The sequence below is a fragment of the Ursus arctos genome, unplaced genomic scaffold (assembly GCF_023065955.2).
Source record: "Ursus arctos isolate Adak ecotype North America unplaced genomic scaffold, UrsArc2.0 scaffold_10, whole genome shotgun sequence".
NCBI lineage: Eukaryota > Metazoa > Chordata > Mammalia > Carnivora > Ursidae > Ursus > Ursus arctos.
In genome coordinates this window covers 53,507,532-53,525,630 of record NW_026622764.1, presented here as the reverse complement: position 1 = coordinate 53,525,630, position 18,099 = coordinate 53,507,532, and the positions used below count along the sequence as shown (strand labels likewise).

The 18,099-nt window shown below is 35.1% G+C and overlaps 1 protein-coding gene across 1 annotated transcript in view; it reads right to left on the bottom strand.

The window, feature by feature from the left end:
* COG3 (component of oligomeric golgi complex 3) overlaps window positions 1-18,099 on the bottom strand; it is a 73,127-nt gene that overhangs the window by 32,493 nt on the left and 22,535 nt on the right. The window contains exons 9-13 of the mRNA XM_026493298.4: window positions 14,217-14,260; window positions 13,623-13,749; window positions 13,084-13,175; window positions 11,850-11,989; window positions 10,413-10,573 (exon numbers count right to left, since the gene is read on the bottom strand). Coding sequence (XP_026349083.2) covers window positions 10,413-10,573; window positions 11,850-11,989; window positions 13,084-13,175; window positions 13,623-13,749; window positions 14,217-14,260 — 564 coding nt within the window. The remainder of the gene's footprint in view (window positions 1-10,412; window positions 10,574-11,849; window positions 11,990-13,083; window positions 13,176-13,622; window positions 13,750-14,216; window positions 14,261-18,099) is intronic.

The window sequence follows — 18,099 nt, the reverse complement described above, 5'->3', positions numbered from 1 at the left end:
TGCTCATAAAACAGTGGACAATAGCCCTAAGTATGAAATAAATATCCAAGAGTTCATATTGGTATCAATAAGTGAATACATAAATACATACGTACATATATAGAAGGAAAAACATCTCCCTTGCAGAAAAATTCCATATCATGTATATAAATACTTTGTCTCAAGGAAGCAGCATGGCTTGGGGAAAAAGAGCAACTTCCTGAAAGAAACCTGACGATGCTACCTCAGCTGGGTGATCAAGGTCAGCATCAACAGTGACAAGTAATACTGATAGTATCTACCCTAGGTATGATGTGATAAAAATAGTACTTTGGGTTTTCCTCCAAAAACACATAACACCAGTCTCATCATGAGAAAAACCTCAGACAAATTCCAATAGGGAGGCACCCTACTAAATACCTAACCAATTCTCCTCAAAAATGTTTAATTAAAATCGGCAAAAACAAGGCAAGTCTGAGAAACTGTCAGAGCTAAGAAGAGCCTAGGAAGATATGAAAAACAAATGCAATGAACTATAAATGGATAATGGGATGCTGGAGTAGAAAAAGACATTTTATAAAAACTAAGGAAATGTGAATAAACTATGGCCTATAGTTAATTCTAATGTATCATTACTGGCTCATCAACCACAGCAAGTGTACCACACTAATATAAGATGTTAAATAACAGAGAAAACTGGATATGGGGTACATGGGAACTCTCTGTAAGACCTTCTCAATTTTTCTGTAAATCTAAAACTGTTCTAAACAATAAAATCTTTTAAAAAGAAAAAGGAAGAAAAGAAAATCAGGATGTATGACATCCAGGAGAAGCAGTCTAAACAGAAACAGCATAATATCTGAGCCACATTTAAAACTTAACAGAGATTCCCACTTGGTATCAAAAGGCATGTTGATGAATATCCTATATTCATCAGGATAGGATACACTTATGAAAAAATGGACTTTAAACCTATTTTTCACAGACAAATAAATTTAAGTCAGCACTCCTGCTGGAAGCCAATGATAATCAAGCAAGGATAGTTTGCAAACCTTGCAAAAATTAGACTACATTTTTGAAAATATGTTAGAAACATGTAATGACTTAGCGAAATTATTTCAGGGGATATTTTCAAATTCACTAGTATCAAAATTCCCTTTGGAACTTTTCAAATAAAATAATCAGGCTACTGGTAACTGCTTTTAAAATGTACTTTTATTTTACATATTTTAGATATTTTCCAAACAAACTAGATTAGTAATTTGTTTTAATAAGTTAAAAATAGACACGTTCTTATTATAGGTAAGGGAAAGTAAAAGGACAACACCCTTCATATTAAATTTTAATAAAAAAGAGCAGACACCTCAAAACTCACCTTTACCAACAAGTCAAATGTCTTGTTTTTAAAAAATATTAAATAGAAACTGCAAACAGATTGGTGATTGTGGGAGAAGGGAGGAAGGCGGTCAAAGAGTATAAGCTTCCAGTAGAAGACAAGCAAGTCCTGGGGATCTAATATACAGTAATGGTAGTGATAGTTAATAACGCTGTATTGTATGGGGCGCCTGGGTGGCTCAATCAGTTAGGCATCCAACTCTTGAGCTGGACTCAGGTCACGATCTCAGGGTCAGGGGCAGGGGATAGAGCCAGGCGCTGGGCTCCACACTCAGCAGGGAGTCCACTTGAGGATTCTCTCTCTCCCTCTCCCTCTGCCCCTTTCCCTGCTTGCACACACACTCTCTCAAAATAAATAAATAAAATTTTTTAAAAAGAAAATTTTAAAAAAATTTTAAAAACCGACAATATCGTATTGTATATTTGAAAGTTGCTAAGAAAGATTTTTTAAGGTCTTACCACACACATACACACACACACAAATGTAACTATGTCAAATAATGGATGTTAATGAATATATTGTGATAAACATTTCACAATATATACATATACAGAATCACTATATCGTATACCTTAAACTTATACAATGTTATATGTCAATTATATCTCAATAAAGATGGGAAAAAACTAAAATTTAAAAAACAATCTTTAACTGGTAATATATTTCACTCATTACTTAAATTAATCAAAGACTGTTTTAAAAAGTCAAGTATTGTTTTTAAATATTTCAGGGGCTTAACAATAACAGTCACTGTTTACTATATGACTAGAAAGTCAAGCGCTTGCTAGCCACTATCTCCACTCTCACAGCAACCCCCAATGGCCAGTAAGTAGTGTTACACTTACTTTACAAATAATGACACATGTTCATAGAAACTAGGTAACAGCTACTGACTGACAGAGCTAGGATTTGAACCTAGGTCTCTCTAACTCTACACTTCCCCCATGCCATGCAAATGTCAACCTTACATGGGCAAAATCCCCAGTCTAAAGGGATTAGCTCTTAGTTTAAAATCTTCAGATCTGTAGTTAGAATCAAAGGTCTAAGTTTGACAATAATCTGACTGTTTATTTTAGTAGGATATGATCTAAGAACAAAAAAAAGTACAAAAACTCTTGAATTTAGTAAGTTTGCTATTAGTTATGGTGTTAATTTTGAAACTATTTTTAAGTATGTTGTAACTTGGAGCAAATGAGTAAATAAACAGAAGGTACTGGAAGCCAGGGTTTCTTTTGTGAGAGAAGAAAGATACAAATTTGGAATGGGGGAAATAAGGAAGAATCCTATAGAAATGGATCTACGTAAGAGGTTTCAGTACAAATTCATAATATTTAAAATTACATTTTTTTCTACCTCTGCTCTGTAAAAGGGGTTAGAAGCAACGACATCCACTGCTAGCAATGAAAACACCTAACACTCAGATGTTGGTTTCTAAATACCACTCTCCTCCCTGTTAAGGGAACCAAAACTTCTTGGAGAAACAAGTGATTCCGCGTCTAGGGCAAAGAGTACGTGGATCATCTTGTGCAAGAAAGCAAAGAAATCCAGTTTGACGAAGATAAAAAGACAGAAGACTCGAATTACTAGAATCACATTTAAAAAGGGAACAGTAATACCAACCTTACAGAAATAAAACACAAATGTAACAACAATGAACAATACACCAAAAAGGTAGTAACTTAGATGAAATGGAAAAATTCCTAGAAAAATACAAACTAATGAAACTGACTCAAGAAGAAAGAGCTAATATGAATAGGCCTATAACAAGTGAAAAGATTGAATAATAAAAAAAAAACACCCACAAAGAAATGTTATGACCCTGATAGCTTTGCCACTCAATTCCATCAAACATTTAAAGAATTAATTACTATTCTTCACAAACTCTCCCAAAATGCAGAAGAGGAGGGAATAATTCCCAACTCACTTCATAAAGCCAGTATTACCCTGATATCAAAACCAGATGATATCAAGACAGAAGAGAACTACCTACCAGTATCTCTTATGAATACGGATATAAGTCTTCAGCAAAACACTAGCAAACTGAATCCAGAAACATATAAAAAGATTGATATACCACAACAAATGGGATTTGTCTCAGGAATGTAACGTTGGTTTAATTTCAAAAATTAATGTAACGTATCAATAGAATAAAATCACTAGATCATCCCAATAGATGCAGAAAAAGCATCTAACAAAAACCAACACTGTTTCAAGATAAAAGCACTTAACAAACTAGGAATAGATGGGAACTTCCTCAACCTGATAAAGGGCATTATATGAATAACTCACAGCTAACATCATACTAAAAGGGAAAGGCCAGATGCTTTCCCTTTAATATCAGGAATAAAACAAGGATATATGATCTCATCATTTCTATTCAACATTGTATTGGAGGTTCTAGCTAGGGAAATTAGGCAAGAGAGATATATAAAAGGCATTAAGATTGGAAATCAAGAAGTAAAACTATCTCTATTTGCAGACAACATCATCTTATGTACATACATACATAATTTACACCTACATATATAGAAAATCCTAAGGAATCCACTAAAATCTATTAGAATAAGCTTGTCCAACAAGGTTACAATGATATAAGATCAATATATAAAAATCAAATATATTTCTATACACTTGCAATGAACAATCAAAAAAAAAAGAATTAAGAAAATAGTTCCATTTACATTAGCTTCATAAAGAATAAAATACTTATGAATAAATTTAACAAAAGAAGTATAAAATTTATTCTCTGAAAACTACAAAATATCACTAAAAGAAACTGAAAAAGATCTAAATAATTTCAAAATATCCCATGTTCATGAATTGGAAGACTTAACATTGTTAAGATGGCAATACTCCCCAAATTGATTGACAGATCCCAGATAACTTCTGTGTAGAAACTGACAAGCTGATTCTAAAATTCATAGGAATTGCAAGGGACCAAGAACAGTCAGAACAATCTTAAAAAGGAAGAAAAGATAAGAATTCATACTTCCTGATTATAAAATTTATTACAAAACAATAATCAAATCAGTCTGACATTGACATAAAAATAGACATAAAGATCAATGTAATAAAACTGAGAGTTCAGAAATAAACCCAGGGGTGCCTGGCTGGTTCAGTCACTTGAGCATCTGACTCTTGATTTCGGCTCAGGTCATGATCTCAGGGTCCTGGGATTGAGCCCCAAGTCAGGTTCTGTGCTCAGTGGGGAGTCTGCTTAAGGATGTTCTCTCTTCCTCTGCTCCTTCCCCTACTCATGTTCTCTCTCTCACAAATAAATAAATCAAAATAAGGAAGGGAGGGAGGGAGGGAGGGAAAAGAAAAAAAGAAACCCAAAAATCTATGAGCAACTGACTTCAACACGGGTGCCCAGACTATCCAGTAGGAAAGAACAGCCTTTCGACAAATGATGCTGGGAAAACTGGACAGAATGCTGGGATAATAAATGATGCAAGATAATATGCAAATCAAAACCACAATGAGATACCACTCCATACTCACTAGATGCCGGAAATCAAAAAGTCAAATACTAACAAGAGTTGGCAAGTAGGTGAAGAAATCAGAATCCTCATACACTGCTGGTGAGAATGTAAACTGGTACAGCCACTTTGGAAACAATCTGGCTGTTCCTCGAATGATTAAAGACACTGTTATTATACAATGCAGCAATTCCACTCCTAGGCATATACAGAGAAATGAAAACACACGTCTACACAAAAATGTGTACATGAATGTCTGTAGCAGTATTATTTATAACACCCAACAGGTGGAAGCAACCCAAGAGTCCATCATCAGACAAAAGAATAAACAAAATGTGATATATCCATACGATGGCATATTATCCAGCCAGAAAAAGGAATGAAGTGCTAATACATGCCATAACTTGGATGAACTGTGAAAACATGCTAAGTGAAATACATCACAAAAGACCATGCTATTTAATTCTATTCATATGAAATGTTTAAAACAGGGCAATCTATAGACAGAAATTAATATCTGACTCAGACTGGGGTCTGAGAGTGATAGCTAAACGTACAGGGTTGCTTTCTGAGATACTGAAAATGGTCTAAAACCGACTGTGGTGATGGCTGCACCTATCCATGAATATATTAAAAACCACTAAATTATAAACTCTAAATGGGTGAATTGTGGGGTTTATAAACTATAACTCAATAAAACTGTTTAAGAAAAAAGAAAGAAGTCCTCAAAGATTATAGGGACATGTCAAAATGACACAGAAGCCATCTAAAGGACAAAGAAGCTATCTTCCACAAGTCAAATCTGGGGCAATTCTGAGCTTTAAAAAGAATAATGGCAATAGATTATAATTACTTTTTAAAAAATTCCATTAGTCTACAAGGGTTGGGGGGGTAGGAAAAAGGGAGGGAGAAAGAGAAATTAATCCTTTACAGCAGAACACCAACTAATAAATGCAGAAGAAATAGCAGATATGAAAATGGCAGATATGAAATTTGCTACTCCCAACATAATAACTGGTTCAGGCACAGATCATTAAAGGTTGCAATAACCACTGGGTAAAAAGATGCTGGGGAACTCACATAATCCCAAAGTATCATTTCATCACTACTCACTAATTACAAAGAGGGGAATGTACTTTTATAATGAAGAAAATTAGCAATTACTACCTTAACCAATTGTGGAACATCCTGACATTATGTGCCTCTGATGTGATGAGGTAAGTACACATCAGCTGTGTAGTACTCTTGCCAAAAAAAAAAAAAAAAAGTTTAATCTGAATCTAAATATGAGGAAAACAATCAGACAAATCCAGAATGTGGTACATTCTACAACAAAACTGCCTTGGTCTCTTCAAAAAAGCCAGTGTCAAAAATAAACTCCAAATGGATGAAAGACCTCGATGTGAGACAGGAATCCATCAAAATTCTAGAGGAGAACATAGGCAGCAACCTCTACGACATCGGCCAAAGCAACCTTTTTCATGATACATCCCCAAAGGCAAGAGAAACAAAAGATAAAATGAATTTATGGGACTTCATCAAGATTAAAAGTTTCTGCACAGCCAAGGAAACAGTCAGAAAAACTAAGAGGCAGCCCACAGAATGGGAGAAGATATTTGCAAATGACACTACAGATAAAGGACTGGTATCCAAGATCTACAAAGAACTTCTCAAACTCAATACACAAGAAACAAATAAACAAATCAAAAAATGGGCAGAAGATATGAACAGACACTTTTCCAATGAAGACATACAAATGGCTAACAGACACATGAAAAAATGTTCAAAATCATTAGCCATCAAGGAAATTCAAATCAAAACCACACTGAGATACCACCTACGCCAGTTAGAATGGCAAAAATAGACAAGGCAAGAAACAACAATTGTTGGAGAGGATGTGGAGAAAGGGGATCCCTCCTACATTGTTGGTGGGAATGCAAGTTGGTACAGCCACTCTGGAAAACAGTGTGGAGGTCCCTTAAAAAGTTAAAAATTGAGCTACCCTATGATCCAGCCATTGCACTACTGGGTGTTTACCCCAAAGATACAGACGTAGTGAAGAGAAGGGCCATATGCACCCCAATGTTCATAGCAGCAATGTCCACAATAGCTAAATCGTGGAAGGAGCCGAGATGCCCTGCAACAGATGACTGGATTAAGAAGTTGTGGTCCATATATACAATGGAATATTACTCAGCTATCAGAAAGAACGAGTTCTCAACATTTGCTACAACATGGACGGCACTGGAGGAGATAGTGCTTAGTGAAATAAGTCAAGCAGAGAAAGACAACTATCAAATGATTTCTCTCATCTATGGAACATAAGAACTAGAATGATCAGTAGGGGAAGAAAGGGATAAAGAAAGGGGGGGTAATCAGAAGGGGGAATGAAACATGAGAGACTATGGACTATGAGAAACAAACTGAGGGCTACAGAGGGGAGGGGGGTGGGGGAATGGGATAGACCGGTGATGGGTAGTAAGGAGGGCACATATTGCATGGTGCACTGGGTGTTATACACAACTAATGAATCATCGAGCCTTACATCGAAAACCGGGGATGTACTGTATGGTGACTAACATAATATAATAAAAAATCATTATTAAAAAAATAAAATTTAAAAAAAAAAAAGCCAGTGTCATAAAAACAAAAAACCGGTAGGGAGAAACAGTAAACTTGACTGGATTCCACTTTTTAAATTTTTGGTTCCTGTTTTAAAGATAGTTGAAGGACAACTGAGGAAATCTGAATATGTACTGCATATAAATAATATGTTGAAATAATGTTAATTTTTATATATGTAAAAATGGCATGTGATTCTGTGAAGAATGTTTTTATTCTTAGGAGAGTAAGAATTGAAGTATTCAGAAGTGAAGTACCACAATATCTATAATTTACTTTCAGAAGTTCAGCAATAAAACATACACACAAAGAGAGAAAGTAAGTGGGACAAAACACTAACAATAGTAAATCTGAAAAACTTCCAGATTCAACTGAATATTCGATGATATTAAGGAACTATAATAATGTTTTTAGGTGTGATAACTATATCACGGTTGTGTTCAAATGAAAAGTGCCCTCACCAAAATAAACAAGTAGGACTACCATCAAACTAAAAAGCTTCTGCACAGCAAAAGAAACCATCAACAAAGTGAAAACATGACTTACAGAATGGGAAAAAATATTTGTAAGCCATATATCTGATAAGGAGTTAATACCAAAATGTATAAAGAACTCATTACAACTCAATAGCATAAAAACCAAATAACCCAATTAAAAACGGATGAAGGACCTGAATCAACCTTTTTTCCCGAAGAGGATATATAAATGGCCAACAGGTTAACGAAAAGATGCTCAGTAACAATAATCATCAGGGAAATGCCAATTCAAACCACAATAAGCTACCATCTCATGCCTGTTAGAATGGCTATTATCAAACAGACAGAGATAACAAGTGTTGGGACGCCTGGGTGGCTCAGTTATGCGTCTGCCTTCAGCTCAGGTCATGATCCCAGGGTCCTGGGATGGAGTCCCACATTGGCCTCCCTGCGCAGCAAGAAGCCTGCTTCTCCCTCTGCCCCTCCTCCACTCATGCGCAAGCACACGCGCTCTCTCTCTCTCTGACAAATAAATAAATAAAATCTTTTAAAAACAAAAAAGATAAGTGTTGGCAAGGATGTGGAGAAAAGGGAACCTTTGTGCTCTATTAGCAGGACTGTAAATTGATGTAGCCTGGAAAACAGTATGGAGGATCTTCAAAAAATTAAAAATAGAACTACCATCTGATCCAGCAATTCCACTTCTGGGAATATATCCAAAGGTAATGAAAACACTAACTCAAAAGGATATCTGCACCCCCACGTTCACTGCAGCATCACTCACAATAGCTAAGACACAGAAACAACCTAAGTGTCCACCAATGAATGAATGGATACAGAAGCTGTGGTCTATACAGACAGTGGAATATTATTTGGCCATAAAAAAAAACAAGGAAATTCTACCATTTGCAACAACATGGATGGACCCTGAAGACATTATGCTAAGTGACATAAGTCAGAGAAAGACAAATACTGTATGATCTCACTTATATGTGAATCCAGAAAAATTTTTTAAAAAACACAAAAATATGAACTTTCAGTTACAAGATATATACTAGGGATGTAATATACATGAAGACTATAGTTAACAATAAATACTGTATATAGACAGGAAAGTTGTTCAGAGGTAGATCCTAAGAGTTCATCACAAAAAGAAATTTCTTTTCTTTGTATTGTTATCTATACGAGATGATGGATGTTAACTAAACCTATTGTGGTAATCATTTTACAATGTATGTAAATCAAATCATCATGCTCTATGCCTTAAACATACTGATATATGTCAATCACTTCTCAATAAAACTGGAAAAAAAGACTTCACTGCAAAAAATAAAATGTGTCTTACCTTTTAGAGCTACCTACTGAAGTATTTACTGATGAAATGTTTAGAATTTGCTCCAAAATAACTAATGGTGTGGAAGGGAGTAATGGAGCTCTAAGTGAAATAACATTGGCCATGTGGAAACTGCGGTAATGATATGTAAGAGTTCATTATGCTATTCTACCTTTTGCTTATATTTGAAACTTCCATTAAAAAAGTTCTAGGTTCCGGGGTGCCTGGGTAGCTAAGAGTCTGACTCTTGATGTGAGCTCAGGTCTTGATCTCAGGGTTATGAATTCAAGCCCCATGTTGAGCTCCACAATGGGCATGGAGCCTACTTAAAAAGAAAAAAAAGATCTAGGTTCTAATTCTGGGTTAGCACTACTATTCTCAGCATCATTTAAACTCTATCCAGCACTCAAAGAAAAGAAAGGTTCGTATGTAACTGAATCAGTGAGATAAATGATCAGTGAGGTAAATCTAACTCTTCAAACCATAACCTGGACGTCGGTACTGTAGAATCTTGAGGAGATGGCCTGCAGGGTTTTTATGAGACAACATGACACATGGTTATGTGACAATCAACTATGGTGGCTCCTATGTCATCAACCTTCTTCTATGCCATTTATTTTAAAAAAGAGAAATCACAGGAAGCACAAATTCAATTTAAAAATTGAGAACGCAGGGCACCTGGGTGGCTCAGTCAGTTAGGTGTCCGACTCTGGATTCCAGCTCAGGTTGTGGTCTCAGGGTTGTGGGATCGAGCCCCATGTCAGGCTCCATGCTCAGGAGGGAGTCTGCTTGAGATTTCTCCCTCTCCCTCTGCCCCTCCCCATGCTCATGCACAAGCACACATTCTCTCTCTAAAGGAAATAAATCTTTAAAAAAAAAATTGAGAACACATATTTCCTAGAAAAGGGGAGGGAAATGAATTATAAAATATAACTTGAAGGAAAAACCTAAAAGATCATTTTGTTCAATTTTTTAAAATTTTATTTCCTATGACCTTATGGCAAGTTTATCTCAATTTTACATCTTGAATGAGAATTAAAAAGAAACATCCTATTTTCACTAGTATCAAACATCCAAAAGGTATATGGGGCTGAGAAAGAGACCAAGATCACATAAGGGAACCCTACCTCCATCATCACCAATTTATCAGGATACGCCAGATCTCCGGGAGCAGGTTTGTACCCCGTGATGTCTGTCTGAATGTAGATGTGGGTTCTATAGACAAGGCGCTCTTGTACATCTTCTAACATCTGCTTTACTCCAGCTGCAAATGCTCCCAGTTGTTCAGCTGATAAAAAAGTGTAATCATCCATTCCTTTATATTTAGAAAAATACTTTCTTTAAACAAGCAAAAATATTACTCAAGTCTCCAGTAGTAGTAGTAGGAAGTATTTTTGCCTCAGGGACTGTGGTTGCAGTCTATTTCAGTATGATTCAATGACCTCAGAAAAATTTAATAAATGTCTTTCGATTTCCTCAAATTTAAAATTGGGAAATAAATTTGCCCTCATACCTTCTTTCTGAGACTCTGTGATATTATTTCTATTTTAACATGAATAATAAAGTCTGAATTTTAAAGTGTTTTGTGCTTCTTAAAAATTATCTCATTCAGCTTCAGACCAATCCTGAGAGACAGCTAGGGCAGCTTATTAGTTGAGTTCTCATTCCAGTTTTACAAATAAATTGACCCCCACAGATATTAAATGACTTGTTAAGGCTTCCATAAGGAAAAATGAGTAAAAACCTAAGATGAAATATGAGTTTATAAGAATTTCTGCATTCCTAGGATGCCATCAGTGTTAAGGCAAACCATTATTTCCGTAACAGCTTTTCAAGGGCTGGGGAGTTGGAAACACTACATAATAACATAAACCTTCAAACTAATTTAATTCAGACAAATTAATTTAATTAATATGTAAGAAAATACAAATCTTAGAATGAACTAAATTCAGCAGAATAAGAAAATCTGGATGCATTAACAAACCTATAGCGTCTCCTAAGGAAAGTCAAAGTTAGAAGAGTAATTTCTGCCAGTAAAATAATTACTTGAAGGGTTTTTTTTTAAGTTACTTAAGTCATGTTTTCTATGATAATCAAATCAAATATTAAAGACTGTATCAGATGGTTAGAGTTTTCCAGAGAATTATAATTCAAAAAAGATAAGTCATTGTTATATATGTACGCTAAAATAATGCCTGTTTTTAAATCAAGAGTTTGCAATATAGTCAATGACTTTAGGTATTTTGGTAAGAATGTATTAAGAAATGTCTAACCCAAAACAGACAGTTCTCTCTGGATTTCAGATGCCAAAATGAAAAGTTAACTATAATTATTTTATTACTAATTTTGCCCAGATTTTAAAATTCTTTCCCCATTTTATTTGTACCTTTAGTCAAAAAATAAGGTGTATCTTGATTTTAAAAGGGACAAGGCATCAACCCAGGCTATAAAAATAATAAATTTATATAGGTGTGTAGGGTAGAGAACAGGGGCTTTTCAAATTCATTGAGCCACAGATATAATTAAAAAGACTTTTGAAATTATCATTTGTAATTATCATTTACCATTGTTCTGTACATGATCTTCAAGCACCTCATTTTTAAGAATCCCACAAAGTTCCGATAGGGTCTCTAAGTGAATAACATGAATGATCAATGGCCTGAAGACATCATACAATGACACACAGAGTTTCTCCAAAAGTTCACTAAAATGAAGAATAAAACATGGTTGTAAGTAGTAATCTTTTCGGGATTTTCTAATAGTTTAAAAGGCATCACTGATTTCTTCTAGCCAATAAAAATAAAAATCTACTGGAAAATAGTGCATGGGAACATTATATAAAGAGAAGTCAAAAGGTGAAAATAATACTGTAGATTTTTCTTTGCTTTAAAAGCTCAAAATCCGTAAACAGTCTTCAGCAGTCACTCCAAAGTAGCTGTCCCTGGCCAAATGTCAATTTACTACAACTTTATTTATTTCAGCAATACTTTATATATGTCCTTTTAAACACAATAACAAATATTTCGGTCGATTTAATTATCTTTTTATATTCTACATCATTTATGAATCAAATGTAACATTTTCCCTAGGACAGATGAATTAAAAATTCTTGAATACTTGAATTTAGATAAACAAAACTCAACGTACTTGGATATACAAGTATTTCTGACAATTTTAAACATTTGAAAGGAAAAACTTAAGTTGTCTATATTCTTCATACTGTCAATAGTACTCTTCTATATATAGCATTTCATCAAAAGTGATCAACCTAATGAAAACTATAAGATACATTTGTCTCTTCCTCATTACAAAAGTCATGATCCTGGAATCTTTGTAAGAGTCAAAATCACCAATATGAAGAAACCAAAAGTGACTAACACAGGAGCTGAAAGACACTTTGAGAAAAATAAGGAAAAGGTACTAAATAGTGTCTGTATTTTTAAGTGTCTTTCAATAGTCAGAACCACAGAATTTTTTAACTATAAGGAATTATTATACTCAGTGGAGATAAAGGGATACAGATTGCCAAGACTTAGTTCCCAATATAGGCTTCTTACTATCATACCATATTGTCTCCATAGATACATTATAAATAATATAAAAGCATGTTGGCCTTTAAATTGCACATTTATTTTAAAATAACCACTGTCCCATCCAAGAATATTCTGTTCACATACTCACAATAGTTAAAACACTCTGCAGTTGACTTTAAAATAGTCCTTTACTATATGATAAGCCATGATGGTCATTAGCAAATTAAATCTTAAAAACAAGAGTCAGAGTTTGTATACCACCTACTCTAATTTTGACGTTGGCTTTGTGAAAAATTCATTGTAAAGCTGGTGCTCATCCTGGCATACATGGACCATAAAGGCACAGCCACTGCGAATCTGCAGGAAATAAACACACATTACCTACAGTTAAAGACACACAATGATTCCAGCATTTATGACTAAAGCAAATATATTATCTGCACTGAGATTATGCACATATATTAAAATAGATCATGCACATGAATTAAAATTGCTAAAAAAAAAAAGAAAAAAAGCACTTCAGCAAAAGCTAAAGTAAATCGTCAATATAAATCCACAAACTGAAACTTCATCTTTCAAGGAGTAATACTTGTTTGTGAAACTTCATTCTTCAAAAATAGATCAAAATGAGAATATTTTGACAAGCTGAACTCTAATTACTAAATTAGATTTCTCATAAATGAAGAAAAATCCTTTAAGCTTGTTGATATGGAATCCAAAACTTATTTACCCAAGTATAGCTTCTAGAACATCAAAAAATTTCAGAGGAAGGTTTAACATCAATCAAAACTAGCAGAAGCTTACCAAGGCACAATGATCTCTATTATTCTGGCTGGTTAACTCTGTTACAGTACAAGTGATGCTAGGGCCCAAAAGGAGCTCCCGCTGGTCAAGGTAACACTGATGGATGTCATTTAGCAGTTGCTGGTATCTGATGAAAAGCAAATGAGACTGGAGTACAAACTTCTGATTTCAGACACGTAAATTAAACCTGATCTTAAATCCTAGAAGAGATTTCAAAAGCTCTAAAGCGATAAGGTCACCTCTCATTTGCCCACATTAAATACTAGAAATATTGATGTATGGGGAAAAAAAAAACCATAATGAACTGTAGTTCAAAAGTTATAATTTTTATTCTTTTAAAGAAAGATTTATCTCCCAAGAGTAGAGAAAGATCTTACATCTTTGAAATTAAAAGCAAATCCTGCTATGGGCAAAAGAGATGCCTTGCAAACTCAAAGTCAGGTCTACAACCCTTGCCCAAAATAAGTTATGTGCTACAAGGAAACACTTGCATAGTATGGAAGGTAATTGCTCAGAAAATATCAGAAAACATAACAGATTTGGAAAAATAGCACGTCAAGAAGATGGTAATTTGAAGAACTTCCAGGTACTCACTCAGGTATTTTTTCAGATCGCTGTTCTATTTGCTCAATAAGAGTCTGCAAGATAAAAATATATTAAAAATACATCTGTTTCAGTTATACTTTCAATTACTTTCTGATTTTAACTAATATATGCTAATGTTAGAAAATCTGTAAATACAAAAAAGCTGAAATATAAAAATCACCTATAATACCACAAGATAACCACAACTAATATTTTAGAATATTCTTTCAGGTTTTTGTATATACACACTATAGTTACTACATATTTTTTTTTTTAAAAACCTGGAATTATATTATACATTCGACATGTAATCTGCTTTCAAAAAATTACATTTCAAAACATCATCCTACTCAACATCAGAAGAAAACCTATGGAAAGCCTTAGCGTAGTACCTGGCACCTAGTAAACACTCAATGAATAATTATTATTATTATTATTATTATTATTATTATTATTATTATTAAAAACATTATTTTAAACAGCCACATACTATCCCCTTGGGCAAATGTACCATAAGTCAAATATTATGTTAGACATCTAGATTGTTTCCTGAGGAGAAAAGTCCAGAGGTTAGGAGCTCTGAGGCTAGAGTGAAACTAGAGGGTCTGGGTGCCAGTTCCCCAGAAGCTGTGTGAGCCCAGGAGATCAGGCTCACTTCTCTGAGTTTCCACTTCCTACCACATAAAGCAGGTATAACAGCAGTACCTACTTCCCAGCTGGGGACCCCCAACACTTTAAATACTTAAAGGGGCTTTTGCTCCATTCTCCTAAAATGTTTTTTGAGAAAGAAAATTGATTTACATCTCTATCAGCAGTATGGTCTGCCTCATCAAATTCTCAAAAGCACGGACTGCTAGACCTTAATCGGCCATTGTCTTGCCAAAAAAAATGCCATCTAACCTTAAACTGCACGTATTCTCCACTGAGGCTACAGATGCACTCATATTTAATGAACCATTTGCATTTGCTTCGCGTAATCTGGTCATTTATTTATCAGATATTTATCTTGAGTTAGAAGCACTCTAAGTATATTAAAAATATTAACCTTCTCACTTATCTGTTGCAACATGCTACTTTCTGCTTTTCTTTGGCTGTTTAAAATTCAGAAAATGTAATTTTTATATCCTGAATCTTCTCTGTAATTTTTTCCCAATAATTTCTGCTAGGTGGTTTTTTTCTTTTCCTGCTTATTTTTACATTTAACTCTTTAGTTCACTTGGAATGTATTTTGGTAATGTTATAAAGTGAAGAGCTTACTTTAATTTCCCCAAATACTTAGCAAATCTTCCCAATACTATGTAGAAAACTCTAACCCTTCCTCTCTGATTTGAGAAGATTGATTTCTTTACATATTAAGTTCTAGAATTTCTCATTCCAATGATCCATCAAAGAATTATTGGATCAGTATCAATGTATTTTTCAAATTTACTTGTACAAATCAGTATTGCTTATTTAGTATACCAGACAAATTTTAACATCATCCAAAAAAGAAATTCCATTGGAATTTTTGTTAAGATTCTATTTGACCAATAAATTATATTAGGGGGAACTGACATTTAAAAAATTAAGTCTCAGGATGCCTGGATGGGCTCAGTCAGTTAAGCATTTGCCTTCAGCTCAGGTCACGATCCAAGGGTCCTGGGATCAAACCCTGCATCAGGCTCCTTGCTCAGGAGAGAGCCTGTTTCTCCCTCTGCCTGCTGCTCCCCCTGCCTGTGCACTCTCTCTCTCTGACAAATAAATAAATAAAACCTTTAAAAAATAAATAAATAAAAAATTAGGTCTCCTTGACCAGGAACAAGAGAAACTTATCATTTGTTCAATCTCTTATAATTTTCTGTCTAGTTTTGTCATTTTCTTCATCCTTGTATTTCCATTAAAGTTATTTCTAATTAAGTATTTTATGCTATCTGTCACTAATATAAATAGGACTCCATCACATATATTAATTGGCTACCATTGGTAAATGGCATGTAGGAAAGCCACTGATAATTATATAATCATTTTATATTCACCTACCACACTGAGCTATATCACACTTAAGTAACTATACCATTTCTTTTCTAACCCAATTTTTACCACTGGTATTTGACTACAAAGCAAAAGCAACCAATCAGGCACAATCTAAACCTTATACCATCAGTGAACCACTCTTCTCCTATATCTTCTACGAATAAGACCAAGTTTCTCTTATTTCAAAAAAACAAAAAACTGAGGGAGGAGTTAGGTTGGCAGAGGAGTAGGGAGACCCTATGCTTGTCCTGACCCTCAAACACAGCTAGATAGTTATCAAGTCATTCTGAAAGCCCAAGAAATCAACTGGAAGTCTGAGAGAACAAAAACTGCAAATCTACAAACAGAAAAGCAACCAACCTTTGGAAGGTAGCAGGTGCAGAGAGTTGACCTGGAGGAGATATAACTATTGGTAAGGAGGCAGGGAGGGAGGCCTGCTTACCGAGCCTACTGTAGAGTATTGGAAGCAGCAGAGCACGAAATCTAAACTTTCAGAAGTCCTCTACCATGGGGGACGTGCCTGGCTTCAGGGTGCTCAGGTGGCAAAGTGGGCAGAAGCCCAGGAGTGACATCTTGGTCTGAGGATCCCCTGGGTCACAAGAAGAAGGGGTGGTGCCACTGTTCCCAGGCATAGGAGCGTAGAAACCAGCTGAGAGCAGCAGGTCCTGGTATCAGTTTTCTACTCTGTTTTGACATAAATTGCGCAGTCATGTGACCACTCTCCTGGGACCTGTCAGCAAATGACAAAACTGGGGCAAGACCCTCCCCGGGAGGAATAGCACAGGTCTGCACCAGGGGAGTTCCTAAAATTTTGGAGTTTTGAAACTCAGTCGTGCCCCTGAGATAAAAAAATTCAGACACAGGCACAGTGAACAACGGGTTCAGATTGAACTGAGAACAAAGAGTGGTGACTGATTGCTCTTCTGTGAAGGCTCACTGAAGAGGAGGGGCACAAACTTTCAGCTAAGAACAGGGCACCACCATATCCATCCTGGGGGGTCAGTGATGAAAGCCTTCAGGGAGCAAAACAGCACCACCTAGTGGAGGTCCGAGCAGCATACACCAAGCCCCAAACTCCTGCACCCCGGAGGCACATTTCCACTGAAACAAGTCGGCCTGAGAATCAGGGCAGCAGGCCCCTCCCCCAGAAGACAAACACAAACAACTCACTTGCACCAAGTCTAATCATAGAGGGCTGCAAAGCTTCAGCTCTTGGGGAAAAAGAATCTAGCTTCTTTTTTAATTTTATTCTTTATTTTTTATTCTTATTTTTTTATTTATTTTCTTATTTTTTCAATTCTTTATTTTTTATTATTAATTTTTTAATTTTTTGTTTATTTTCCATTTTCTTTCTTTCTTTTTTTTATTTTGGGACATAAATTCTTTTAACAAGCAGACCAAAATACACCCAGGATTTAGTTTATTTGGTTTTTTGGGTTTTTTGTTTATTTTGGGGGTTTTTTTTCCCTTCTTTTCTGGACAAAATAACAAGATGGAGAAATTCACCCCAAAAGAAAGAATAGGAAATAGGGCTCACGGCCAGGGATTCAGTCAATACAGATATAAGTAAGACAAAACTAAAAATAAAAATAAAAAATAATCACTCTGAATGTAAATGGACTAAATGCTCTAATGAAAAGACACAGAGTATCAGAATGGGTAAAAAAACAAGACCTATCTATTTACTGCCTCCAAGAGACTCATTTAGACCTAACGACACCTGCAGTTTGAAAGTGGGCGGATGGAGAACCATCTATCCCTTCTAATGGGCATCAAAAGAAAGCCAGAGTAGCCATACTTACAACAAACTAGATTTTAAAACAAAAACTATAACGAGAGATAAAGAAGGGCATTATATCCGCCTGCGTGGCTCAGTCAT